The 27,424-nt window shown below is 38.9% G+C and overlaps 1 protein-coding gene across 1 annotated transcript; it reads left to right on the forward strand.

Annotated features, from left to right (window-relative positions):
* LOC106140720 (protein mini spindles) lies at positions 1–26,884 on the forward strand. Its single transcript, XM_060950226.1, has 37 exons — positions 1–174; positions 2,051–2,298; positions 3,596–3,726; positions 4,257–4,501; positions 5,131–5,300; positions 5,796–6,031; positions 6,540–6,734; positions 7,111–7,291; positions 7,562–7,695; positions 8,031–8,154; positions 8,527–8,664; positions 9,321–9,528; positions 10,017–10,238; positions 10,478–10,721; positions 11,054–11,212; positions 11,639–11,858; positions 12,364–12,543; positions 12,969–13,138; positions 13,470–13,634; positions 13,942–14,062; positions 14,506–14,623; positions 14,952–15,189; positions 15,665–15,800; positions 16,271–16,461; positions 16,855–16,986; positions 17,396–17,490; positions 18,719–18,913; positions 19,487–19,613; positions 20,188–20,373; positions 21,052–21,245; positions 21,762–21,989; positions 22,282–22,405; positions 22,771–22,989; positions 23,260–23,413; positions 23,506–23,570; positions 23,804–23,932; positions 24,415–26,884. The coding sequence occupies exons 2-37, from the start codon at positions 2,097–2,099 to the stop codon at positions 24,508–24,510; spliced, it is 6,072 nt and encodes a 2,023-aa protein (XP_060806209.1). The 5' UTR covers positions 1–174; positions 2,051–2,096; the 3' UTR covers positions 24,511–26,884.
* The last annotated feature ends 540 nt before the right edge of the window (positions 26,885–27,424 follow it).

Here is a 27,424-nt window from a genome sequence, read left to right on the forward strand (position 1 = left end):
CATTTTCATTTTGCAAACTCAAAAAAACGACGACGGAAAAGAAAAAGACATTTCTTTTTGTCGGTTAAAATAAATCTCCTTCCTGGATGATGTGAGTGTTTCAACATTTATATTCACAGTGTTTGCTTTTTCTAGTTAAATTGATTGGACCCCGCAAGAAAGCTACTTTAAACGGTGAGATTCGTGACATTTGATCGAATTTGTTTATTGAATGAGAAAGTGACCGTTGCTGTGATCGAAGCCGCTGGAGATGCGATCTAGTTTCACATCTCGTCTTTTAATACGCGTAGCTATAAATGACCCAGCTCGCAATTACTTATTTGTTCCGCAATATTGATCAGGTAACCATTAGATTGGACAGGATACGCCGTTGATTCATCACTTTTATTCACTGTTTTTACACGCATACCCTATCTTATTGATATAAAACAAACGCCTACGCTCAAAAGAAAGTTTAAACTTATCCCAAAGGCGGTATATTATTAACTAATCAGGTCTGCGTATTTGCATGTTGTGTTTAAGTCAATTTCTATTGTTTACTTTGACAATGCAGGAAAAAATCTGAATGTCTAAATCTGGGTCTAGTTTTGTTTCAAAATTACAATTTTTACCAATTATATGCATACCTAAAATCCTTGACCTGCAAGGAAGGTACAAGAAAAAATGGGGCCACCTATGTTTGTTTGCATTTAATTCACCTATCATTTATCTTCAGGGCTAACTGGCATCCTTTTATAGATATTGAGTGTTGAACTGGATGACTTAGTGTGCATAACCATATAAAAATTATATGGTTTATGCCTAATGTTTAAAACTTTTCTATGTAATCTTATCTTAAGCTTTTTTTTTATTTGTGTCAGCTGTCATGGTTTCAAAATTATGGTTTGTGATTATGCTCAAATTGGTTATCATCAAATTTATGGTATAATAATTATTCAATAACTTCAAAGCTACAATCTATAGCTATGATTTAATGGCAAAGTGAGGTAAAATGCCACTAGTCAAATTTGTTTGATGAAATTAAGATGAGGAATAAGGAATATAATCTGCAGATTCTTATCTTCTGTATCAGAAAAACTTTTGTACAAAAGATTATTTAAAAACTAGCTGCAACCTTTGAATTCTTTTGCTGTAAAAGTTCACTGAAAAAACTGTTCCCCTATATTGCCCATTAGAGGGGCAGGGGGAGAAATTTTTTTATACCAGTTTTTCAGTTGGATGAAGCTTAATACATCTGAGAAAACCACATTTAAATCAGATCAATAGTTTTTTGCGTAATGCAAGTTCAAACATACACACAGACAGAAATAATAAATATCAATTTTTTTGTTACCGGATTATACATATAAAAATTATAATATTTCTTGTCAATATCTTCTAAGCACAGAAATCAGGCTGGTATAATTTTATTATAAGTCCATACATACTAAAATTTTACATACTACTAAAAATTTATTATGTACAATAAAGTTTTTACAAACATATAATAAAATAATACCAGACTGATGCTAAAATTGTATGTAAGGAGTTTGTTTGTTGTAACCCTCTCACAAAAAACTTTAAAATTAAATGAGAATAGCACATTGGCACATGAAAGTGAATCTGTTGGCAAACCCCTGTTGTTTGTTTGTTTGTTTGTAATATCTTTATTGCATAGAAATTTACACAGTTACAAGAAAATAGTACATAGTTATAAAAGAAACAAATCACTTGCAATGGTGGACTTATCCCATTTTTTTTGGAGGAGTTTTTAGCAACAATTTAAAAATATACTAACAGAAATAGACATATACCTATCCACTAAATATATATGTATAAACTTATTAATAAATAAACATACATAAACTAAGATAAATTACATGACGTTCGATCTAGGTGCTTAACTTGATAGGAACTTAAATACATTATTTTTAAATATGTTGATGGTCTGTGCTTTTTTAGTGTCAAAGGGGAGAGAATTTCAAAGCTTTGCAGCCTTAATATCTAATGTTTATCTTGCAAGTTCAGCTGGTGTAGCTTTAAATAAAATAATTAAATGTTCTCTGTCTAGGTGATAGAATATTTAATAAAAGCAAGAAACTTCAAAATTAGACAAAATGGAGGATGAGAATGAATATAAGAAATTGCCGACTGAAGAGAAATGTGTGCACAAACTTTGGAAGGCCCGTGTCGCAGGCTACGAGGAGGCCATTAAGCTCTTCAACCAGATTGATGATGAGAAATCTCCAGAGTGGAACAAGTATCTGGGACTTATCAAGAAATTTGTCACAGACAGCAATGCTATGGCCCAGGAAAAAGGTGAGTACTATGTGAATCACTTTATCAATTATCTTCTATTTTTTCTGCCTTACATAAAAAAATTGCATATAAAATGTCTTGAATATTAACATACATCAGATCTGCCTTATGATAGTGGTTTAAAGGTGAAATGATATTAACTGTCATGATTTTCTTGACCAGCAGTCTTTATTATGTCCCAATTGTTTTTATTCCATTGGTAAGTCTATAATAGATTTTGTGATTAAACAAGGTCAGACAGTAATTGGGCCACAAATCATGGTGATTGGGTGCAACCAGGAGTGATGTAGAGGAATGGCGATGTTGGGTGGGACATAGTTAATTGGATTGTACCAACAATGTCTGACCACAGTAACATGACGGGTTGGTTATATACCGAAATGCTAGGATGTCTTAATCCAATTGTTTTTGTCTGAAATCTGGCCGATTTTAATTCACGTGTGTCGGCACGGCGGCGCATGTAGGGCATCGGAGTCACGTTTCTAGGCTTTAGACAAGTCTATTATTTTATTATCCATGCCTGAATTGTATGTTTAGGGATGACATATTATACATATGTATATGCGTGTACACACTAATTTACCCAAAAAATGGTCTGTATTTGTATTGTATTGTAATTATCACAACATTTAATATTGTTCCATTATTCATATTTTTATTTTCATGTAAATGTTCTTACAAATTAAGTGTTTCTTTGTTTGTAAATACTTTATTATACATAACAGATTTTTAAAAAGTAATTAGTACAAATTAAAATACACAGCAGCAATCGTATGCCTATGAGAGATTTCTTCTAATCAACCAAGTAACTAAAAGAATCATATCTAGGTAGGTGTTGTTGAGTGTTTTGCCTTCGGTTCTGCACAATCGCGCGTGTGACCGAAATCTGTTTCCATAATAATAGGTTTCGCACTGGAGCTAATACCAGCAATATACCTATTTACTTGATGAACAATTTGTATAAAATTTAACTATTTTCCACCAAAGTACACATCAAAATTTCTTTATTCTTTTCAAAAATATTCTTTTAATAAGTTTCTTAACACTGTTCTTTTCGATCTTATTTCGTTACTACGAAAGTAGATCAGCTAGAATGAATTTGATTTTTAACTGAATATACCCAGATTGCCGGCACTTAGCAGGCACACATTAAATAATCTAAATCAACATAGATATGTCTGTATTAAATTTTGTATATTCCTTTTTTTTCTATTCGTTTGTAATTGTCTGCAGAAAATAGTATATCAGTCTGCAACTTTTGTCAAGGCAATCGTTAAATAATGACTTTTGTTTTTAGGTTTGGAAGCAGCACTGGTGTTTGTCGAGAACTGCGGCAACGCTGGTAAAACTGTGGGAGAAGTGATGTCTGGGATCGTGGCGAAGTGCATTGCCGCTCCCAAGACTAAGACGAAAGATCTGGCATTGCAAGTAAGGAGATATTTCATTACAATATTAAGTGTTCCTACTATTGTGGACAAGAGATTGGAAAGCTGATTCAGCATTCAGCTATAGTTAGGTCCTTATCTGATATTTTTTTGTCATCAACCACTTGATGACCACATCAACCACCTCTGTGGCGCAGCGTTAGTACGCTTGCCTGTGACACCGGAGGTCCCTGGTTCAAATCCCGGGCAAGGCATGATGAGAAAAGAACTTTTTCTGATTGGCCTGGGTCTTGGATGTTTATCTATATAAATATTTATTATAAAATATAGTATTGTTGAGTTAGTATCTCGTAACATTGAACTTACTTCGAGGCTAACTCAATCTGTGTAATTTGTCCTGTATGTTTGTATTTATTTATTTATGCTGTTGGAAAAATGACGGTTATTGTTATACAAATATAATATCAAATGTGCACAGTACTGATCTAAAAAAAAAAATAGCACAATAAGTACAATATGTGATGTTCATCAGTTTATTTTTCAAATCCTGAAACATTGATTCCTATCACACAGGTTACACTAATGTACATAGAGATAGAGAAACACGAGATTGTGGAAGACGAGCTGCTCAAGGGCATGGAACAGAAGAACCCCAAAGTGGTAGCGGCATGTACAGCGGCCCTCAACTCTGCTTTGAAACAGTTTGGCAACAAAGTCATCACGATCAAACCCATGGTCAAGAAGATACCGGTGTTGCTTGCGGACAGAGATAAGACTGTGAGGGATGAGATGAAGGCTCTCGTTATTGAAATGCACAGGTTGGTATTAGACTATTGAATATTGGAAAATGAATATTGATATGTATAGTTACAGATTATGCCTTTATTGTTTCTTTTGTTTGCTGTTTTTATTAGGATATAAACTCTACAAAACCCACTTAATATTGAGTGATTCTACTCTAAGTGCCGGAAACCACACGGCACTGCCTATATGTATTTGTGTAAAACTCACTAGATAGTAGTCCCGTTTCATAATAACGCAGATCAAACACATGCCATCAGACATTGTAGATTGTCAAAAAATCAGCTTGAAATCAGAAAAGCTGTACATGTCTGAGTTATGATACGTACTTTTTTGCGGTACGAATTGTGAAATATTTATATAATTATATTTACAGTGCCCTGTGGTTCCCGGCACAAATAAAAAAAAAGAAAAGGCCCACTCTGTCTCATTACCATGGATCTCGTAAAAGGCGACTTAAGGATAGGCTCTTAAACTTAGGATTATTCTTTTAGGCGATGGACTAGCAATCTGTCACTATTTGAATCTCAATTTTATCATTAAGCCAAACAGCTAAATGTGGCCTATCAGTCTTTTCAAGACTGTTGGCTCTGTCTACCCCGCAAGTGATATAGACGTGATTATATATATGTATGTATATTTCCAGATGGATCGGCGCAGCCATAGAGCCGCACATAGCTTCCCTGCAGGCCGTGGTACAGCAAGAACTGCGGGAGTCTTTCCAGGGCGCGGGCGGAGGCGCCCAGCCCGCCAGGTACCTCCGTTCTCAGCAGCACCGCGGCCGGAACCCTAACGTCGCCGCGAACAGTACTGACGGTGTGTATTGTCTGAGTTAATATCCTCCTGACCTTAGGCCTGCTTTCTTCGCGGGTACAGCCAGAGGCGCGCCTGTGACCTGATCATTGATTGGGCAAGTCAGGTTTTGGCACTAAGCACGTGCTGTCTGATCTCCGCATACCTTTGCAGGTGAAATTAACCCATATTGGATCTTGGCCCCATATCCAATTGGAAACCAACCCATATTGTTTTTGATTAGTTTAGTTTCACATCCAATTGCCAGGAAGTGCAGGTTTCCTCAGGATATTTTCTCACACTGTAAGCCTTAGGTTGACACTCAAACAAATGTATGTATCACAAAAAAGTGCTTTAAGGAAGCGTTGCGTCGGAAAACCATCAACTGGATGAAGAAAAGTAAACTGAAAGCAGGCTGCTTACAATCAATCAATGAAATCGTCAAATCTTTGAAGGAGACGATTGTCACGAGTTGATCATGCTTATATTGCAGAGTTAATTAAATTTGTCATTTTCCAGCTGCCGACGATGACGACGCGGACACAGCAGGGGGCGACTCCGCCGACTTGGATCCATTCGATCTCCTGAGTCCCGTGGAAATCCTGTCCAGGATCCCCAAAGACTTCTACGAAAAGTTGGAGGCTAAAAAATGGCAGGAGAGGAAAGAAGCTTTGGACGCCCTCGAAGCTATATTGAAGACCGCCCCGAGATTGGAACCTGGGGATTATGCGGATCTCGTCAGGGCTTTGAAAAAGGTAAATTAATGTTAATAAATGTTTTATTGATAAGAAAAAAAGATGATGTGAGTAAATTTTCATATTAACTTGTTTGAAGTGACCTGTTTGAATGTTTGTCTGTTATTTAATGATGTTGTTGGATGATAATAAAATAAATATATATGGGACAGATTTTTTATCACAAGAAGCCTGCAGCTCCTCCAGCTTATAATTATAAATGGCGTTCTTCTACCGCTCCCTTGGTACTTCGAGATATGGTCATTTCCCAATGAATAAACATACATATCAAATAAAATTTTTATATGCTCAGTTTTTTGACTGTACAAGACATTAACACTCAGTCATTCACTCAGTAACTATATTAATTGATCGATCGATCATGTATATACATACACACATACATACATAAAATCACGCCTCTTTCCCGGAGGGGTAGGCAGAGACTACCTCTTTCCACTTGCCACGATCTCTGCATACTTCCTTGTATATCATGTATATCATAAATCATTTATTTGTTTATTTGCAGATTATATCAAAAGACACTAATGTGATGATAGTCGCACTGGGAGGACGGTTGCTCGGTATGATCGCGAGCGGTTTGCGAGGGAAATTCACTCCATACGCCGTCGCCTGCGTCCAAGCTATTTTGGAGAAATTCAAGGAGAAAAAGACGAATGTAGTGGCCGCATTGCGGGAAGCTATTGATGCGATATATCCTAGTGTAAGTATTTATAAGCATATCTCTAGAGAGGAACCCAAGGTACGACTTTGACCATGGATCCAGGATTGGGTTTGTCAGGTTTTAATACAAAGCGTATCCCATCTGTCCTCCGCATTCTTTGCATGGAACCTTAACTCCTATTGGATCATGGTCCACATCCAGTTGCCTGAAAATGCAGGTTTCCTCGCGATGTTTTCCCTCACCATAAGAGTATGGGTTGATATTCATACTACTTATTGTACATAACTTTGAGATAGCCAAAATGGGATTTGAACCTGTATTTTCTGCTGAAAAAAGCGCAGCTTTATTTTAGACATTTATTACCTTGATTACAAAAAATCGCTTTTATTAATTTAAAGGTTTCTTCTATTCATAGACAAACCTGGAAGCTATAATGGAGGACATGTTAGCCGCGTTTGACAACAAAAACCCGCAAATAAAATCAGAAAGTGCTCTTTTCTTGGCGAGAGCATTGTGCGTCACGCAACCGGCCGCTTTCAACAAGAAACTAATAAAAGCTTACGTGGCAGGCTTGTTGAAACTATTGGAGAGCGCTGGTAAGTCTAAAGAACCTACATGCCAAATTATTGTGGCAATCTTACATGCGTTGCGGTATATAACTAATGCGTTTAAATTATAGAAGATTACAACCTGTCACTATTTGAATCTTAACTAACACTATTTCTATCATTAAGCGAAGCAGCTAAGCGTGACCTTTCAGTCTTTTTTCATCAAAACTGAAAACTGAAAAGCTGCCCGTTGGCTCTGTGTACCCCGAAAGGAATATAGACGTGATTATTTTTATTTGACTGTTTGTGTTATAACAGATCCTGTGGTACGAGACGCGGCCGCAGAAGCATTGGGCACGGCCACCAAACTGGTTGGCGAGAAGAACATCGCGCCGCACATCGGGAAACTCGACAACCTGAAAGAGCAGAAGATCAAGGAGTTTGCTGATAAGGTTAGAATATTATAGGGTTTATGTTGAAGGCAAGAGTGACTATTAGGCATAGGCAATGAAATGCACTATTTTAAAAATAGTTTATACTGATCTTAAAATTCCCCTACCTATTCCCACGTGATTGAGGTATCGAGTGAAAGTTGAAACCATATAAATTTTGTGCGTTTGTCATCGGGAATTGTTTTAAAATTATTGTTAAATACAAATTCTTGGCATAATCTCATTGCGTTTGCTAAGAAAAAGCATGTAAGTTGTCACATTTATAAAGGTGTACAACGTCGCTCGGTTATAATTATCATTTTGTCCAATAATCAGAAGTAAATGTTGTTCACCAGGCGGAGATCAAGGTGAAAGTATCAGCGGCCAAGAAAGAACCGAAGCCCAAAGCGGTCGCCGGGCGCGGGGACTCCAAGCCGGCCGGCTCCACGCAAGCAAAGCCCGTCAAGCGCCCCGCCTCTGGTACACGTTTGATTTATATTCCTTTAACTTTCTTTATTATTCGTGTGGTTACCGGCAATTTTGAGTAGGAACACTTCCATCTCGATCCCATGGATGTTGTAAAAGGTGAGTAAGAGATGGACTAATAAACTTGGGATGCTTGTTTTAAGCGATGGGCTAACAATCTGTCACTATTTGAATCTCAATTCTATCACTAAGCTAAACAGCTGAGAGTTTAGCCGTAGACAGAGCCACCAGTATTTTCAAGACAGGTGGCTCTGACCCCGCTAGGGATATAGACATGATTATATGTATGTATGTATGTATCTCGGGTATATCCTCACTTGCAATCTAAATTAATTTTTGAATTAAAATTGTATCATAAACCTACAGGAGCTCCAAAGAAACCAGCAGTGGCAAAGAAAGCCAGCGCTGGTAGAGCCCAACCCAGCCCTCCGAGGGAACAGGAACTCTCTCCAGAGGAAGTTGATGCCAGAGCGGAGACATTGTTGGCGGTGGATGTGCTGAACGGTTAGTGGAGTATATCATGTGTGCAGATTAAATAAAGCCCCCGTATAAGAGCACGCGCGACGCCGTTTTATCGCGCGCGATCGCGCCATAAACAATCGCTGTCCCGTTTTACGTCATAACAAAAAGCGAACCGGCGATAGTTTTGTAACAAGCTTTCTTAACATTGTGTAGATTGTTATACAAAGTAAAAGTTTTATTCCTTATTGGTCTTTAACGATGAGAATAAAAGAGATGAAATAGTTCTAGGAAACCAGCATCATCTTGAAACCCTAGTTTTAGCAATCGAGCTTTTGGCTGCGTCTCCAACTGCGTAAAAAAAGCCCTTAATCCTTTATGATCTCCACACCAATTTTGTGCAACATGCAACATTTTATGGAGGCTGTCTAGTGTTTATCTGTGAAGAGCTCAAATTTACTTTCCCGTATATAATTTTAGTTTTCAAAAGCCTTTATTGCTGACTTACAGATTTACAATTATAATATATAATAAAAACACATCAGTCGCCATCAGCGTATCCTTTAGACACAAAGGCTTCCTCCAGATCTTTCCACTTTTTCCAGTCCCTTGTGAGCCTCACCCACAAGGCACTTATATTATTATATACCCATATAATTTTAGTATGTAAACGTAAATAACTGAATGATTATGATTACCAGGTCTCGGAGACGGCAACTGGAAGAACCGCCTGTCAGCCGTCCAAAGCTTCCACTCGACCGTGCAAGGTCTGTCTACGAGCGACGCCACGGCGCAGGTGCTGTATCGCATCCTCAACAAGAAGCCTGGCCTCAAAGACACCAATGTTCAGGTCATGAAGGCTAGGCTCGAGGCGTGCAAGTACATTACTGAGAACTTCCCTATTTCAACGTGAGTTATTTTTTTGATGTCATATATTTTGGAGATAAATTTCCACCTAGAAAAATTGCAAGCAGTCTGCATTTAATACGTCCTACTTGAGAAGTGGCCAAGACCAAAATTCAGCCCTGGGAACCTGGATTGGATCATGGCATGGTTTACTCACTTGATTAAATGAATGTGAATTAAGGAAATCTGTGTAAATTTCATACATACATACATATGGTCACGTCTATATCCCTTGCGGGGTAGACAGAGCCAACAGTTTTGAAAAGACTGAATGGCCACTTTCAGCTATTTGGCTTAACGATAGAATTGAGATTCAACTAGTGACAGGTTGCTAGCCCATCGCCTAAAAAGAATCCCAAGTTTGTAAGCCTATCCCTTAGTCGCCTTTTACGACATCTATGGGAAAGAGATGGAGTGGTCCTATTCTCTTTGTATTGGTTGCCGGGAGCCACACGGCACATTACCATAACAAAAACTGTTACCTTTTTCAGTGTGGCAGCAGACTTCGTCTTACAAGACGTGTTGACAAAGCTGGGCGAGGCGTCGTGCGCGGCCGTCGCCGCCGAGTGCCTCACGGCGCTGGCCGCCGCCTGCGGGCTCGAGCACGTCGCCAACGAGGGCCTGGGGTTCGCCATGGACTCGCAGAAGAACCCCAAAGTCCAATCTGAGATGTTTAACTGGATGGCCGTGGCGGTTAAAGAGTTTGGTTTCACGTAAGTTTGTTTGAAATTATTAGAAAATATTTAACTTGCCTGATCTATTTTACCTTTATGTACCTCATTCAACATCCAGATAAGGAAATGGAGTGGTTTTATTCTATTTTGCCAAGCACTTTATTCTTACGGTCTTGTACAACCCCATGTTATTAAAACTGTATTTTAACACACTCATCCTTTTTCGTTTATATTTCTTTTTTTTTTAAATTTGACATAGCTACTTGTTTATTCCACAGTATGAAAGTGACGGCCATAATCGCGCACTCCAAAAAGGCTTTATCTGCGACGAATCCTAACGTGAGAACTTCCTGTGTCAACTTCCTCGGGATATTGTCTCTATATGTGGGCCCGTCGTTGATCAACCACTTTGACAGCGAGAAACCGGCGACCAAGCAACTGATCAGTTTGGAAATAGACAAACACGCCAACAGTTCCCCGCCTACGCCTACCAGGCAGCCGGCGGGTTCTGGAGTTAGTAAGGTAATAAAGTAATTAAAGAACATACATTTGATATAATAATTTCACACTTATTTTATTTGTACAAAGCTGGGACAGTCGCTAGTAGAAGATCAAGGTAATCTACACCCGCCATGGTCAGTAATTTTGGAAAAGTAAAATATATGTATGTATATCAATATAGTTTTCTTAAAATTATTTTTGAACCTTGCTACTCATAAAAACTAAGATACTGGACCTACCAGATCGATTAGGAGAAACTTGAGACATTGACTAAGCTATGTTATCGATGGATTGCAGTGGCAATACTTTTATTTATTTGTAGGTTTCATATATATCTTATTTTTTTTTAACAGTCTGCGAGCAAAGGTTCATTGGGCGACGATATCGACGAAGTGTACGAAGACGCCCCTGAGGAGGAGCCGGTGCCCGCGGATGACGTTCGGACGAGGACCGACATCGCGCCCCTCATCACCGAGGCCTTGGTGGCCGAGATCAACGACAAGAACTGGAAGGTATGAATGAAAACCCGTTCACTTAATTTACTTTAAAAGAGGAGCTTGCATGAAGATACTTATGAATATATATAATGTGGAAAACTTAAGTGTTACACATTATACTTTATACTATACTGGTACGTACTCTTATGCCGTGTAGTTGCCGGCACCAGTATAAAAAAGAATAGGACCACTCCATCTCTTCCCCATGGATGTCGTAAAAGGCTACTAAGCGAAAGGCTTATAAACTTGAGATTCTTCTTTTAGGTGACGGGCTACCAACCTGTCACCATTAGAGTCTCAATACTATCATTAAGCCTAATAGCTGAATGTGGCCTTGCCAGTCTTTCAAGACTACTGGCTCTGGTCTACCCCTCAAGGGATATAGACGTGACTATATGTATGTATGTATGTACTTTAATGATTATAACAATTTCTTCATAGGTTCGCAACGAAGCCCTGGAAAAAGTGAAAGCCATAATAACTTCTTCATCACCGATCAAGCCGTCTCTTGGCGAGTTGCCAGCGGCGTTGACAGCGCGCCTTTTAGACTCCAACTCGAAACTAGCACAAACAGCGCTACAGATATGTGAGGCATTGGCTGTTGCTATGGGAAGCAAATGCAAGCAACATGTTAGGACGTTCTTCCCTTCGTTTTTCCAAGGTTTGCTACAAGTTTTTTACCTAGATGTTTATATATAGTAAAACCAAGCTCAAAGTCCGCTATAGATATGTGAAGCATTAGTCGTCGTTATGGGAAGCAACATGAGAGGATGTTCCTTTATTTTTATTATTAACCTTAATTTGACCAAAACAATATTGAACTTTTCTTGATTGGATTTCCCATCAAACTGGGAAGTAGTTTATCGGCAGGATTTTCTGTTCTCTTAAGGATTATCATGGTTTTTGATAAATTTGGCCATATATTGATATAGTGAACTCAACTTGAAACTAGCATAAAGAATATTCTTTCCTTCGTTCTTTCAATGTTTTATTTGGATACATTAGTATACAGTTAAGTTCTATTTGCTATTATGATAGATATGATAATTATGTAAAATATGGTACGACCACGCAATGTCATAGACACACTTGAGTGTTAGGTTTTGATAGTAAATCCGATTCCCTTCTACTTACCTACATATTCCTTATTATGCGTTGGCATGCAGCATTGGGCGACAGCAAGCAGTGGATCCGCGCGGCCGCCGTGTCGTGCCTGGCGGCGTGGTGCGCGCGCGCGGGCGGCGCGGCGCCGCTGGAGGGCGAGCTGCTGCTGGACGCGCTGCGCGCCGGCTCGCCGCTGCTGCGCGCCGCGCTGCTGCAGTGGCTGGCCGACCACCTGCCCGACGGTGACTACAGCTGTCTATATACTGGGGCGGACGATCGCACAAATAGATTAATATAGTACACGACGTAGTTGGGTAGATTGAGTTAGCCCAAGACCGCCGGGAATGGAGAAGATGAGAAGAGGCCTACGTCCACTGGACTGGACAATAAAGAGGGGCGGATATAGATAGATTTTATACTCTTATGAAAACTAAGAGTTGAAAAAAATAACAAAAATTTTATTTTGCGTTTTTTTATTATTATTATATAGCGACTTGTTTGCAGTACGTACATACAAATGAATCTTTGGAAATTACTTTCATTACGATCAGGCTTTTTTTCTTTGACGTTGATGTCTACCACATCATTCCACGTTCATTCTTTTTCTCAACATGACGAAAGTATTAAAATATTGTATTGACATTAAAATTTTAATTTACTTTCGCAGTGCCCCCAAAATCTTTCCCCCGCGAAGAGCTGGCAGTATGCGTTCCATTGCTGTTCTCGTGTATAGAAGACCGAGCGGCTGACGTTAGAAAAGCGGCAGCGGACTGCGTGCTACCATTCATGCTGCATCTGGGATATGAAAGCATGCACAAGCAACTCGACAAGATCAAGGTAATTTTAAGTCTCAATTTATAAAAATTACGAGGTCAGTAAAAACAAGGTTATGGCCTATCAACCGAACGAACTTTACTGCAAAATTGCTTCTATTACCGCGTCATATAGTTCTATGCCATTTCTTGTTACTTTATATGCGATTAATGACTGACTGTACATACTTTTATTTGTCCGCACCGACATACTTCACTGTTTGTGCCTAACGTTTTTACTAGCTATGTAGCTTTTACTCTCGACTAACTAAAGTGTAAAGTATTTAAAGAGATATTGTTGTATTTCGTTGCCAGATGTAAATATTTAGAATACTAAAAGTTATTTTTATTTCCAGCCTGCGTCCAAAACCGTAATCCAAGCGGCCTTAGACAAGGCACGCCCCAATTTGCCAGTTCAGCCTTTACCGGCCAAAAGCAAGAAGGAGGAGACGAAAGGCGTCAAAACCGGAGGCGCTCTCAAGAAGGAGGCCGAAAAGAAGGCGGTACCTGTCAAAGGAAAAGTAAGTGTTTAATGATTAAAAGTGCTATTGTAATTTTGATTCTATACAAAACATATCTAAATCCCAATGGTAGAACTCTATTTAAGATTTCACTGATATACACAGCTTCATGGCATATTAAAATAATACTATTCCTATACTAGTCTTTCTATGGAGTTCAGAGGAGAGGACTAAAAAAAGACCTGAGATGGGCATTCGAATCTGCCAAATCTTTTCAGAGCATGAGTAGTGTCATTTACATATTATTTTAAGCACACCATAAGATAACTCCTTTGGAATTAGGTGCTTATTAAGCTTTTAATTTCAGGGCCTAGTCAAGCCTTCGTCCGCATCAAGCCGCGGCAAGAAAGACGACGAAGACTGTACGCCATTGTTGCCCAACAACAACGCTAAAAATCAGCGCATAATCGACGATCAGAAGCTCAAAGGTATGTTACTTTAAAATGTTTGACGTGCGTCGTAAATTTACGAATGAATTACTGGACAAATTTTGATAGAAAATCCAACCCCTCTAATTTTTCATCGTGGTCATAAATTGACTTACAAGTCCCTCCCAGGATACCGCTGGGGCAAAAAGCCCAATAAGGTTATACCTATGAGACTGCAACACTTATGGGGTTTCATTGGCATCTCAGGGAAGTACTTGTAGTGATCTGCATGATTGTGAATCTCAATGAAACCCTTACCGTCTCGCGATGCATTATACTATTTATTAATATTACAGATATTCAACGTCAAAAAATAAAGATACCTTACGTGCGCGTTTAATACCTGTATTACATATTTATAAAAAGTATATATCGGCCCTTTAATGAACTTCTTGTTTGTTTAATTTTTGTATAAAAACTTAATTTTTAAACTTTCAATACAGTACTGAAATGGAACTTCACGACCCCACGCGAGGAATTCTTCGAGCTTCTAAAAGAACAGATGTCTACTGCTGGGCTCAACAAGCAGTTGGTCGCCAATATGTTCCACAACGACTTTAGGTGAGTTAGATGGAACTTAATGACCAAGTTAAAGAAAAATCTTTCATTCTATTATATATTTCATTTCTATCAAGAGAGATTCCAGCCGTTCACAAATTCAAATTCAATAACAGAAAATCTTAGATATTTTTTTTTAAAGGGGAGTTTATGAGATTTATAATATCAATAACATGCTATCAGTCAAAACCTCCCAACTGAAAATCCTTGGAAGTACTTTAATGACGCGCATACTTTTAGAAGAAGTGTCCGACAACAGAGAAAAATATAACCTTAATTTTTATAGTACTGTGCTTACCTTCAAATTGTCAATATCTTTAAATTGTACCAGGTACCACCTAAAAGCAATCGAGGCCCTCTCTGAAGACCTGAACGAGAATGGATCAGCACTGATGGCTAATCTAGACCTGGTGCTCAAATGGTTAACCCTGCGGTTCTTCGACACCAACCCCTCAGTGATCTTGAAGGGTTTGGAGTACCTTTCCGTGGTTTTCCAGTACCTAATCGATGCTGATTATACAATGGCCGAGTATGAGGCGAACTGCTTTATACCATATTTGGTGCTAAAGGTATGTATTGGTAATAAGACTCGTTTATGTCATATGGCGAATATCAAACTACTTTAGGAAATAAATATGTGAATGTGCAATAAATTTCGCAGTCGTCGCCGGTAATGTGGTTCTGTGGGGCTATAACCGAATGTTGTGTATTATATTAGACACAGAATTTATTTATAGAAATATACCTTTTCATCTATAAATAGCTAAGCATTATGGCACTCTAATATAATAAATAATCACGGCTAATCATTACTGCAGATGTAAAAGGTGTTAAAAAATAATTACACTTATTGGAACAACTAAACTGGGAGTCACTTAGTGTACCTGACATACCTATTCCGTTATTGTAGCCTATTGCGAACCTCTGATTCCTTTCCAAGTTATTACCCCCATATAACAAGGAGATAATCACTCTCAGAATGCTGATTACTAAAATATTTCCCTACATTTGAAGTACCTATAATAGTTACAATTTGTTTTCTAGGTGGGAGATCCGAAAGACACAGTGCGTAATGGCGTGAAGGCGTTGTTCAAACAGATCTGTGTCGTGTACTCTGTGACCAAACTGTTTGGATATCTGATGGAGGGACTCAAATCCAAGAATGCGAGGCAGAGGACCGGTATGTTGAAATATTTATATTTTCCTGTCTTGGTGATTTTCGTACAGGTACATTATTGCCGTGTGGTACCTGGGCCTTTAACCTAAAAATTTGTAAACATGTACGTACGATCACCAAATGATTGTTAACAGGGAAATTTAAATGTTATTGATTAATAATATGATTTATTACATTTCAAGGTAAAATTATCACTATTTTACGACATACGTATTTGTTTATCAAACGTTTTATCTTTGCATTAAGATAATATGTAAATTTTTACGTCTTATTATTTTACTTTGTCGTATCGTAAAGATTTGATCAAAATTAATTTAAAACTTTATTTACGGTAAATAATTGCGAAGTGATGATCTAACTGTCGCTTACTAAGTTTCTGCTTCGCACAATCTGTGTGAATTGTCCGATATATATATTTATTTTTTAAGTGAATTTTTTTTTGTTTCGTGACGAAGCATATTTGTTGATTGCAGAATGCCTAGAATGCATCGGTCACCTGTTAGAAACTTACGGCGCTAGTGTGATGTCCCCCGGCGGCGGTTCCCTCAAGGAACTGGCGCGCCACATAGGGGACAGGGACAACGCCGTGCGGTCTGCCGCCCTCAACTGTGTGGCCAGCGCCTACTTCCTGGAGGGGGAGAAGGTGTACAAGATGATCGGCCAGGTGGGTGGAAGCATTGACATTAATCTAATATACATAAGGATAGGGAGGTAGGAAGGATAAGGAGAAAATTTATAGCTGGATCTGGACTTAAATTCCTGTCTTATTTCCACAACCTTTGCAAAAGATCATGGTGAAAGCTACACTATGTAAGCTTTTCCCTTAGTCGGGAGGTAGGAAGGATAAGGAGAAAATTTATAGCTGGGTCTGGACTTAAATTCCTGTCTTATCTCCACAACCTTTGCAAAAGATCATGGTGAAAGCTACACTATGTAAGCTTTTCCCTTAGTCGCCTTTTACGTCAACTATAGGATAAATAAAAGTTGGAGTGGTAATATGCTAAAGTGCCTTGCAAATAGCTATAAACAGACGTAACATTCGTTATTTTCATTACAGATCTCCGACAAAGACCTATCTTTGCTAGAAGAGCGAATCAAGCGAGCCGGAAAGTCTCGCAGCGCCGAAGTTCGCAGATCTATGGTGGTGCCTCTGTCCGCTTCGGGGAGACCTATATTGCAACAACAAGACGTGAGTGTAGTCGTGACTATATCCTAAATTTTTTTTATATATTACCAGCGTTTCAAATATTCGAAAACTAAATGAATATTTCTATAAATTGGATATAAATACTTTTTTCACATAATTTATATTTCGTAAATTCTTAGCAAGAACGACTTAAAGTACCTTTCAGTTTGTTAAATGTGCTGTTGGTAGTTACGAAAAAAAGACTTCGGTGTATCAGATAAAGTTATACCACCTACTTACGTCTATGCTTCGAAGCTGGTATACTTTTCTAGCCACTTCTGTGGCCCAGCTAAGCTAAGCTGTAGACAATAGCTAGATTTTTATTTGGAAGACCGATCGAATAACAAAATAATCATAATCTAATGAAATAACAAAGTAACGAAATCATCTTTTGTTCAATAAATCTATTTAGGAGGAGCCTCCTCGCCGCATCATTTCGGTAGAAGCTTCGCCGGCTGACTACGAGGAAGAAGAGGAAGAGGAAATGGCACCGCCGCCTCCTAACCCGTGAGTTACATACATACATATGGTCACGTTTATATCGCTTGCGGGGTAGACAGAGCCAACAGTCTTAAAAAGACTGAATGGCCACGTTCAGCTATTTGGCTTAATGATAGAATTGAGATTCAAATAGTGACAGTTTGCTAGACCATCGCCTAAAAAGAATCCTAAGATTGTAAGCATATCCCTTAGTCGCCTTTTACGACATCCATGGGAAAAAGATGGAATGGTCCTATTCTTTTTTGTATTGGTGTTGGGAACCACACGGCACACACACACACACACGTGAGTTACTTGTGTATTTTAGATATTTTAAATCCAAATAGGACTATAGAATCTCAGTGTAAGTGGTAACAGCACCTTACCCAATTCTGATTTACAAACAACTAATCAATAACCATAGGCTACATCTCGTTATCTTCTCGCTTAGGTCGTCATAATTTTACACTTCATTTCACAGATTGGATCAATCGAAAACAAAATAGAATTTTCAATCCCCTGACTCGGCATTATATTCCCGAGATAAGTGGCAAAGTCTGCAACCTACATTTCTCGACTAGTTCACTCTTATCCCGTTCTCACTCATTTAACTACATCACGTCTTTTTCCCTTACGGGGCACACAGAGCCAACAGACTAGCAAAGCCACGCTACAGCCAGCTGTATGGCTCATTTAACTATCTCTTTTTAAACCAATAAGCAGTATTTCGCTAATATAAGCGTTAGTTCATCATATTATCAATATAAACATTTCACACACAGCGCGCCACCGGAACCCAAAACGATATCGGGCCCCTTCGGGCTGGACCCGGAACTGATAGCCCAGTTGGACGCCGCCACTCTGCATTAACTGATTTTTGATCCTCTAAAACAATTGTTGCGTAATGGCCTGTCCTTCCGAAGAACGAAGCCACCATCTTTTTTCCCGCACTTCGACTTCTCTTCACTTTTGTGGGTAACTCCTCGAACGGAAACACCCACTGGGCCGACTGCCTTTTAGTTTCTGGATCATAATTTCTGGGTTATATCAATACTAGCGACCCGCCCCGGCTTCGCACGGGTGCAAAATTATAAATGTCATTATACATAAAAACCTTCCTCTTGAATCACTCTACCTGTTACAAAAAACCGCATCAAAATCCGTTGCGTAATTTTAAAGATTTACGCATACAGACAAACAGACTAAAATAGCGACTTTGTTTTATACTATGTAGTGATAAACATTTCACACACAGCGCGCCACCGGAACCCAAAACGATATCGGGTCCCTTCGGTCTGGACCCGGAGCTGATAGCGCAGTTGGACGCCGCGGTGCCAGTGCTGCGCCGCCCGGATCTGCCCGAGTTGGACCTCAAGTTCCTGGACGAGCCCATACCAGCTGCGGGCAGGCCGCATAATGCACATCCTATTCAACCTGCGGTTAGACAGAGGTAAGTGTATTTACCATATATTGCAAAATAATAGGTCTGGTTGCTATGGTAATTTTAATGCTTGTTACGGCTTCTTTTATTTGCTTCTAGACTAGAGACATCCACAGGAAGAAATAGATTGGTCTAATTCTGCCATTGACCTTTCTTTACTTAATACATACATACATACGGTCACGTCTATATCCCTTGCGGGGTAGACAGAGCCAACAGTCTTGAAAAGACTGAATGGCCACGTTCAGCTATTTGGCTTAATGATGGAATTGAGATTCAAATAGTCACAGGTTGCTAGCCTATCGCTTAAAAAGGAATCCCAAGTGTGTAAGCCTATCCTTTTACGACATCCATGGGAAAGAGATGGAGTGGTCCTATTCTTTTTTGTATTGGTGCCATATATTTTAAAAGAATAGGTCTGGTTGCTATGGTTATTTTAATGCTTGTTACGGCTTCTTTTAGTTGCTTGTAGAGACATCCACAGGAAGAAATAGATTGGTCTAATTCTGCCATTGACCTTTCTTTACATAATAATCTGAGTATTATCCCCCTCTGTATTAGTATTTTGTTTTTGTTATCTAGTATGGTCCCGATGTCCCCGCCGCGGCTGCCCTCACACGCGCTGGCGCCGCACGCCGCGCCGCAGCCCAGTGTGGACGACTCGCAGCTAGCCGATACTATACACTCCATCGCCAGCCCCGACCTCAACGTGAGTATATGTTGTTGTTCACGAGTATATATTATAACTAGAGGCCGCCCGCGACTTCGTCCGCATGGAAACCCTATCAATCCCGCGGGAACTCTGGGATAAAAAGTAGCCTATGTGTTATTCTGGGTCTTCAGCTACCTACATACCAAATTTCATGGTAATCGGTTCAGTAGTTTTTGCGTGAAAGAGTAACAAACATCCATACAAACTTTCGCCTTTATAATAGTAGTAGGAAGGATAGGTGTCGATTAGTGTAAATTTTATGGGAGCAAAGATCTTAACTGAAGTGAAATTTGATTTCACTTTGTTTAAACGTGTTTTTGTTTGTTTGTAATATCTTTATTGTTATTATTTATTTATTTTTATTTTTTTGTTTTTTTCTGTGCACGTGTTTTTATAAATGTATGTCATTTTCATAGAGAGAATGATGAATGTAGAATGATGTGAAAGAAATATGCAGGTATCATGGCAAGTGGAAATAACGTGTAGTCTCTGAATGCCTCCGGGATCGAGGCGTGATAAGACTGTTTTTATTGGCGAATGAATTGACAAGTGTGTTCGTCCCCCGGCGCAGGCGGCGATCCGCGCGCTGTCGCTGATCTCGGGCGCGCTGGTGGCGGGGCGCGGCGCGGCGCTGGCGGCGCACGAGGCGCGGCTGGTGGCGGCCGTGGCGGCGCAGGTGCGGCGCCTGCGCACCGGGCCCCTGCCGCCGCACGACGCGCTGCCCGCCTACAAGTACCTCGCCACCGCGCTCACTACGGTAAACCTTCTTACTATATATTATACTTATGGTAACAGTCTTGAAAAGGCTGAATGGCCACGTTCAGCCATTTGGCTTAATGATAGAATTGAGATTCAAATAGTGACAGGTTGCTAGCCCATCGCCTAAAAAAGAATCCCAAGTTTGTAAGCCTATTCCTTAGTCGCCTTTTACGACATCCATGGGAAAGAGATGGAGTGGTCCTATTCTTTTTTGTATTGGTGCCGGGAACCACACGGGTTCTTTTCTTACACTTTTGTATAATTATAAATATACAAAATACCATTTCACCGTATATGGATGTTACACCATTTTGACAATGGTGTACTTGAAAGATGGTGAAACGAATCGGTCGACGCCATAGTCTTTCTTTATAGGTACTTCTGACAAAATTTGGGCCGCCTTTTACTAGGGCCGCTCATTACACATTATAACACATAACATTTTGCAATGGCATTTGTTACTCAGTTATTCACACAGCGACATGGTTCTTTTTTACATTGATCACGCTTCATATGAATAACAACATAGTGATTTGTAACAGTATAACTCAACTGGATGTAATGTCTTGAAACACATAAGAAGCTCTGAGATAAATAATATAAAGGCTACCGTGGATGGTCTACTATTGTTATTTAAGCATCACATTACTAACAAGTTCTTTATCTCACCAAACAGTTCTACGAGACGGCCGGCTGCGGATCCCAAGTGGGCGAAGCTGCGCTGTGCTCCCTGCTGGGCGAGCTGCTGCGCGTGCTGGGCGGCGGCGCCAGCGCCGTGGGCTCGGGGCCCGACGGGGAGCGGCTGGTGCGCATCCTCAACAACGTGTGCGTGCGCGTGCTCGAGCACTCCCCCAGGAGCGGCCTGCTCTGGTGAGTGGGATGACGTCACTGCGGGCGTTATGACAATAGGGAGAGTCTGGTACAAAGCCGTCGTTCAGGCTCTGTACCAAACGTGTGTGTGTGACTCGAGCATTCCTTTAGGAGCGGTCTTCTTTGGTGAGTGTGTTGCTGACTTAACTTGATTCTGGCAGGAACCTACAACTAACCTAGGAACAAATGTTTTGCGTTTTCACTACTGTCGACGCAAAAATCTTCACCAGGCTGACTTAAAATTTGCCTAAATACGGTCGTAGCCGACGGGAAATTTTAAGGAACCAATAGGCTTTGAAACTCAACCACTTAGGGTACAACTGAGAACAAGTGAAGATGAGTAAGACAAAATGAAGAAAAACGACCTTACTCGAGGCAGATTCTCATATAGCAAGAAACCATTGAAAAAACTAATGAAACCTTTTTTTTATGTTGCATTTCGATTACTTTTTCCATAGCAAATGTCTTATTCCCTGATGCAATTAATTTATTTATTTATACAATTGTTTTTTCCAGCGCCATTGTGTCACTCCTACACGAATCGATAGGCGTTTCGGATCCCGCCTACCCTCGCTACCAAGATCTGCTCCTCAAATGCTTTTGGAAGACGTTAAAGATGATTTCGTCGTGGGAGGTGGACTCCATAGACTACGACGCGGTGCTGTACAAGATACATGTGTTTTACAAGGCCTACCCGAACAGCTATTGGAAGAAGAATCCGGACATTAGCGATACGCCATATAGGTCAGTTGTTTAGCGTCTTATAAATTATGAATTATGAAAAGAAAATATGAATCTTACTTAATCGCGACGAAAGGAGTGACAAATCGGTAAGGTAACAACTTTCAGGCGACTGGATTTGTAACCGTGATCCAATAGGGGTTAGGTTCCCACCAAATTGTCCGCCTTAGTTACTCCAATTCCCGGATTTTTCTCCGGGTCCTTCCTCGGAATAACGCAACCGGAACTTGGGACCGGGACTTCAGAAGAATGAAGATTAGAGGGCATGAACTAAAATTTTTGTCCTTATTTTCAGAACGGTAAAAACGTTAGTACACACTCTAGTCAAAATGAAGGGCTCCTCGATAACGAATCATCTGACGCAGATCCCGGATGTCAACGAGTCGGACCTCTATCCTTATCTACTCAAAGTATTGAAGGTAAGACATTGTACAAAACATGGAATATAAGTTGACCTAAAATGGCAGCGGTTTTTGCAGATGACAGAAGCTTTAAATTGAAAATAACAGCTATACATCCCAGAACACCACGCGTCTCTTTTGTGTTGCGAATCTATGTTTCTGCAACGGTATTTATTAGAAAGGTTTTATTATCTGCATTTCGCTCCAGAAATGAGGCGTGCTTCTCTTTGTGGCCCACTGTACTGTATCAATGGTCGGCACCATTGAACATAATGATCAAAGTATATGCGTCGATAAATATAAGGAAAATTTTTCAATATACAGATGAAACCCATTGTGATAAATTTCGTATGAAACATTTAATTCTGTTTCACATTTTCCAGCAACTAAAACTAGATGAGAAAAAAGAGAACACGACAGACGCACTGAACGGCAGCTCCATGGTTCCCGGCATCGGTATAGGCGCTGCACTGAGCGGCAACGTCGCGTTATCCGCTGGTCGGTTACCTCGAGGCGTTCATGAAGAATTGGCACATATACTGAAGAGTATCGGCACTAAGGATCATAATAGAGATGCTTTGGCTCAGTTATACGACTTGAGGGTAAGTGTTATGTTTAGTGTGGTGGTAACGTGTTAGTGCTAAGTTGAAGCTACACGGAGCGGCAACAGCGCGTTTAGAGACGTGTATAGAGCTTGCTTTAAATACAAATATTTATTTAATATTGAAAGAAGCAGCTTACGAATGAAGCAAGTTTTATGTTTATTAGCATATCATACATTGTATTCCAAACAAACTTTAAGAAATTTCAGTGTCAATCTTTTTTGGATTGGTTTCTCATTTATTTTCATTAATTAATTAACTATCTAACAGGAAAGGCACCCAGAAGTGGACATCTGGACGTTCATGCAAGGGTCCTCGTTCTACTTCAGGAACTATGTGGAACGAGGGCTGAGAGAAGTGGCCGAGCAAAGGAAACTAGCTTCAATGCCCATATACAAACACGATTACAAGTCGGAGAATATTGGTTAGTATCAGTTTTCTGTATTACTTCAGTCAAACCACACATAACATGATATTGTATTATATATTTTATTAAATATTAAATGATTCTTTCAGATATAAGTAACGAGAATGATGAGAAGTCACACGTCATTTTCTTGGAGAGACTTAGAGCTTTACAGGTGAGATGAGTTTCATTTTTATTTGAAATTTACTTGTTTAAATATTTTAAGGCTTAACTTATCCTATTGTTTGATTCCGTACTCGCATCATGTTTGAAATATTGTTAATCCCCCTTCCGGTCCCGATTGATCCACCTTCTGACTCCGAGTTATCCCGCTTCTGGTCCCAAAGATTCCCACTGCTGACCCCAATTTTCGCGTAGAAATAAATCAACTAACCGCAATATTTTCAGGCTAAAGCCGGTCTGAAGACAGAATCGTCGTCACAACCACGGACGCCCGTCAGTGACAACAGAGCGCTAGCGGACTCCATTAACGAGAACACATTGCCGCGGACGCATAGTATCGACCCACAGTTAGAGGTGAGATATTTAATCTTTATTACATAAAAGGTTTCTTTTAGATAAACATGCATATAAAACGGAAAGCTAGCATCATTTTTATTGATGTATAGTCGTAATTACGTGAATTTCCTCTTCACGTCCCAACCAAATGTAACATATTTAAAAGGGATTATTTAATAAACAAAAACAAAATATTGTCGGGACTAAAAGCCAGAAGGACGAAGAACAAACGTAATGTAATGCTTAGTGCTTCCGTCCGTTTGTGGGTTCTATACCCATCACGGGCAAAATTATTTTCTTTTGAAGTCTCATCAGTATAAGTTCATTTTGTGTTATCGATCATATCGACCTTCTGGCATTAGTCCCGATTGCATCTCAGTTTAAGATTAATGGTGGGCCTGAATATAACTAAGTTCCTGGATTGTCAGAGCTAAGAAGAGGGATTTAATAGAAAAAGCAAAATTACTTAAAATTTAAAATAATGTTAATAATTATTCCAGCTCCACACATCCCAGCCCGCCTCGCAAAAGAACGAAGCGGCGGTGGACGCGCTACGCCTCAAACTGCAACAGATCAAGAGCTCTTCTAAGAGATAAAGCCCCCATCACACTACCGGATAAAGTAGCTCTCTCACTTACCCATGACTACGGTCACACCCACGGGAATACACAGATTTATATAGTTTACACCTAGCTTTTCTTACAAAATCGCCACAGGCGCGTATTTACCGAAGAGGGATGTGATAATAAAAATTGAACTTCAGAAAATGAAGTTATTAAGTCAATATTTAATACTTCAAAAGATGAAGTTATTAAGTAATAATTACTGTTTATGATGTGCTCCGAGTGTTAAAATGCTTGCTGGCAAGCGAAAACATAATCTAGGTAAGTACGCGCCTCTGTAAATTACATCACAACAGTTTAAAATCGAGTGATTTTTTGGCGGATAGAATCTCAAAAAATTACTCTTAAGAAATTGCCTTGTCGAAATTCACCAGCCATTATCATTAATCTCTAAACTGTTAGTGTTGAATTCCCAATTGGTTTCATGGCCTAAATGTGTGTCTTCTATACTTCAGTAACGTCCATTGTTGTAAGACCCTCACCACGATACGCGATTGTGACAATACCGCTGTAAAATATTGCATAAGACAGGGTAAAAACGCTTTTGTAACTACGATCTTTGTCGCGTGGTAGGGGGTGGTGTGATTTATTATTAAATTTTTTCTTTCTTGCACTATTCGTGTGTGAAAAACCTTTAGGTCTCGATTAAGGAGTTGTTAACTGTTAGTATTGTTAAAATTACAGTTTCTTAACCCAATGTAAAGGAGGAACCCAGTTGTCTATGTTAACATAGAACTAAGATGAGAAATTAAATTATTTTACTTGCCATAAGTCATTGATTACAACAAATAGAACTATACGTGTTGAAAAATCCATGGATTCTACGAAAAAAAATGTGTGAATACTTCAGATGTCTTTGAACAACCAACAAAATATCTCTAAAGTTACGAGTTAAAAGTAATTTGGCATGTGTACAAGTAAGGACAAATTCTTTATGTTGCTTTATTATCATGTTAGCCTATTTACTAGGAGGCTATTTACTAACCCACGCACTTGTATAAGTATAGTCTGACTTGGCCAATGTGTTTACATTATTTGATATAATCATGAAAAATCTTTAAATAGATTCAGGGAGTAAATTTGATTTTGTACACACATAATGGTATGAAAATCATAATGCAATACTGAGACCTACTTGCGTATTCCCAGTATAAGAGATAAATGCTTGTAAATCTCGATCAATTGGCAACCATACCCCATGCATCAGAACAAAAATAAAAAGAAATCATTTTCAGTCTCCCAATATACTTTTATGTTAAGTGTTTGAATGAGCGACAAAAAGGCAGTCTAGTGTATCTATTTCACATATTCTTCTTCATAAGAAAGTTGTGCAATCGCTATTTAGTGCCAGTGATATGTTAGTAAATTTTTTTTCATTCAGTGATATAAAAATATTATCAACGTGTAATCAACATATGTTATCGCAGTAATATGTTAAAACTGGTTAGAACAGGTAGTGAGAGTTTTTGATCCTAGTTTTTTACGAGACAATATTGTTTTCATCGCGCATGAAAACTATGATTGTCTGAAGCCAAGGGCACTGTTAACGGGTATTTGAAGTTTGGTTTTGATGAGTTTTAAGACTGTTATAGTGTTTGCGACATTGAGCAATACTCATTTGTCTTACTAATTGTTTGTAATTGACATTAATTTACGTTTGTGTTTGTATTGAGTTTTTTGGTGCAAGTGGTCATCCAGTAGGTTTGTTAGAAAACTTTATAAGCTGCGATGAGGCCATATTTTAACATGTTATACTTATATAATAATAATATGAATCGAAACATTCCCCAACAGTATTGGTTTTCAATGTACAAATTTTCTACCATATCTCATTCATTGTATGAAATCGCCATCATTTCTAATTGGTTATACTTTTATGAACTACACCTTTTTTTTATTTAGTATTTATTTGGCTCATAAAGGTTTCTGTTTACGTCAATTTCATGCGCATGTCTCGCTGAGGCGATAGTTTCATTGTACCGACTTACATACAAATGTGGAGTTGTGGGAATGCGCATTATGTTGAAGTTCTTTTCATTTGAAGACGCTTTTCTTTAAATAAAATTGTATGCGCTCGAGACGATCGTTTATAATTTTTTGACGAGAATTTGTCAAACCATAGACATATATTTATGAGAAATAGAGCTATGGTGTTTCTGAAATCCTAAATAATCTTTTTACCTTTAATTTATATCAAATGTTTCTCATTAGATTAGTTGCTATTTCACTCTAGTATAAAGTTTTGCTTTTTACTTGTAATTTGACATGTTATTATTATTGCGAGCATTTATTTATTTTGTGTAAATTAATATTATAAATCATGATGTAATAATAAATAAAGTTCATACCTATAACACTAAATACGTATTTTATTTACTATGTACCTCCCTAGTCCACATATTATTAATTAGTACCTGGGTGACAGAGTGGGGCTCGGTGAGCATCAGAAAAACAAAAAAAGAAAACGTCGATATTACCAAAATACAGTTAAAAAAAAACAGCCGTTGCTAAGGATCGACCTCACGCACTTGACTAGATTGCTCGTCAACTTGAGCTGAAATTATCGATCTCGAGCGACCATTTTATATTGGAAAATGTTTTTGAGTGAAATACGCAAAAAAATATTTTCATTGTTGTGCATTTGCACCTATATTTCAAATTTTAACAAAATCCATTTGCCTGGGACTGGACCCTTCGTGTGCGAGGTCATTGTCAAATGCATTGTTATGTTTTACTGACAAAATCACGGGTAAACAGTTATTCATAGTATTATTATCATAAAATGCTTGGAAAAATTAGAATAGAAGTAACATCAAAGGCCCTATGTACTTTTTTCTGGAAATTCTTACGAGTGAAGCCCCGATAATTAACTTTCCAATTTGCCGCC

The sequence above is a fragment of the Amyelois transitella genome, chromosome 21 (assembly GCF_032362555.1).
Source record: "Amyelois transitella isolate CPQ chromosome 21, ilAmyTran1.1, whole genome shotgun sequence".
Lineage (NCBI taxonomy): Eukaryota > Metazoa > Arthropoda > Insecta > Lepidoptera > Pyralidae > Amyelois > Amyelois transitella.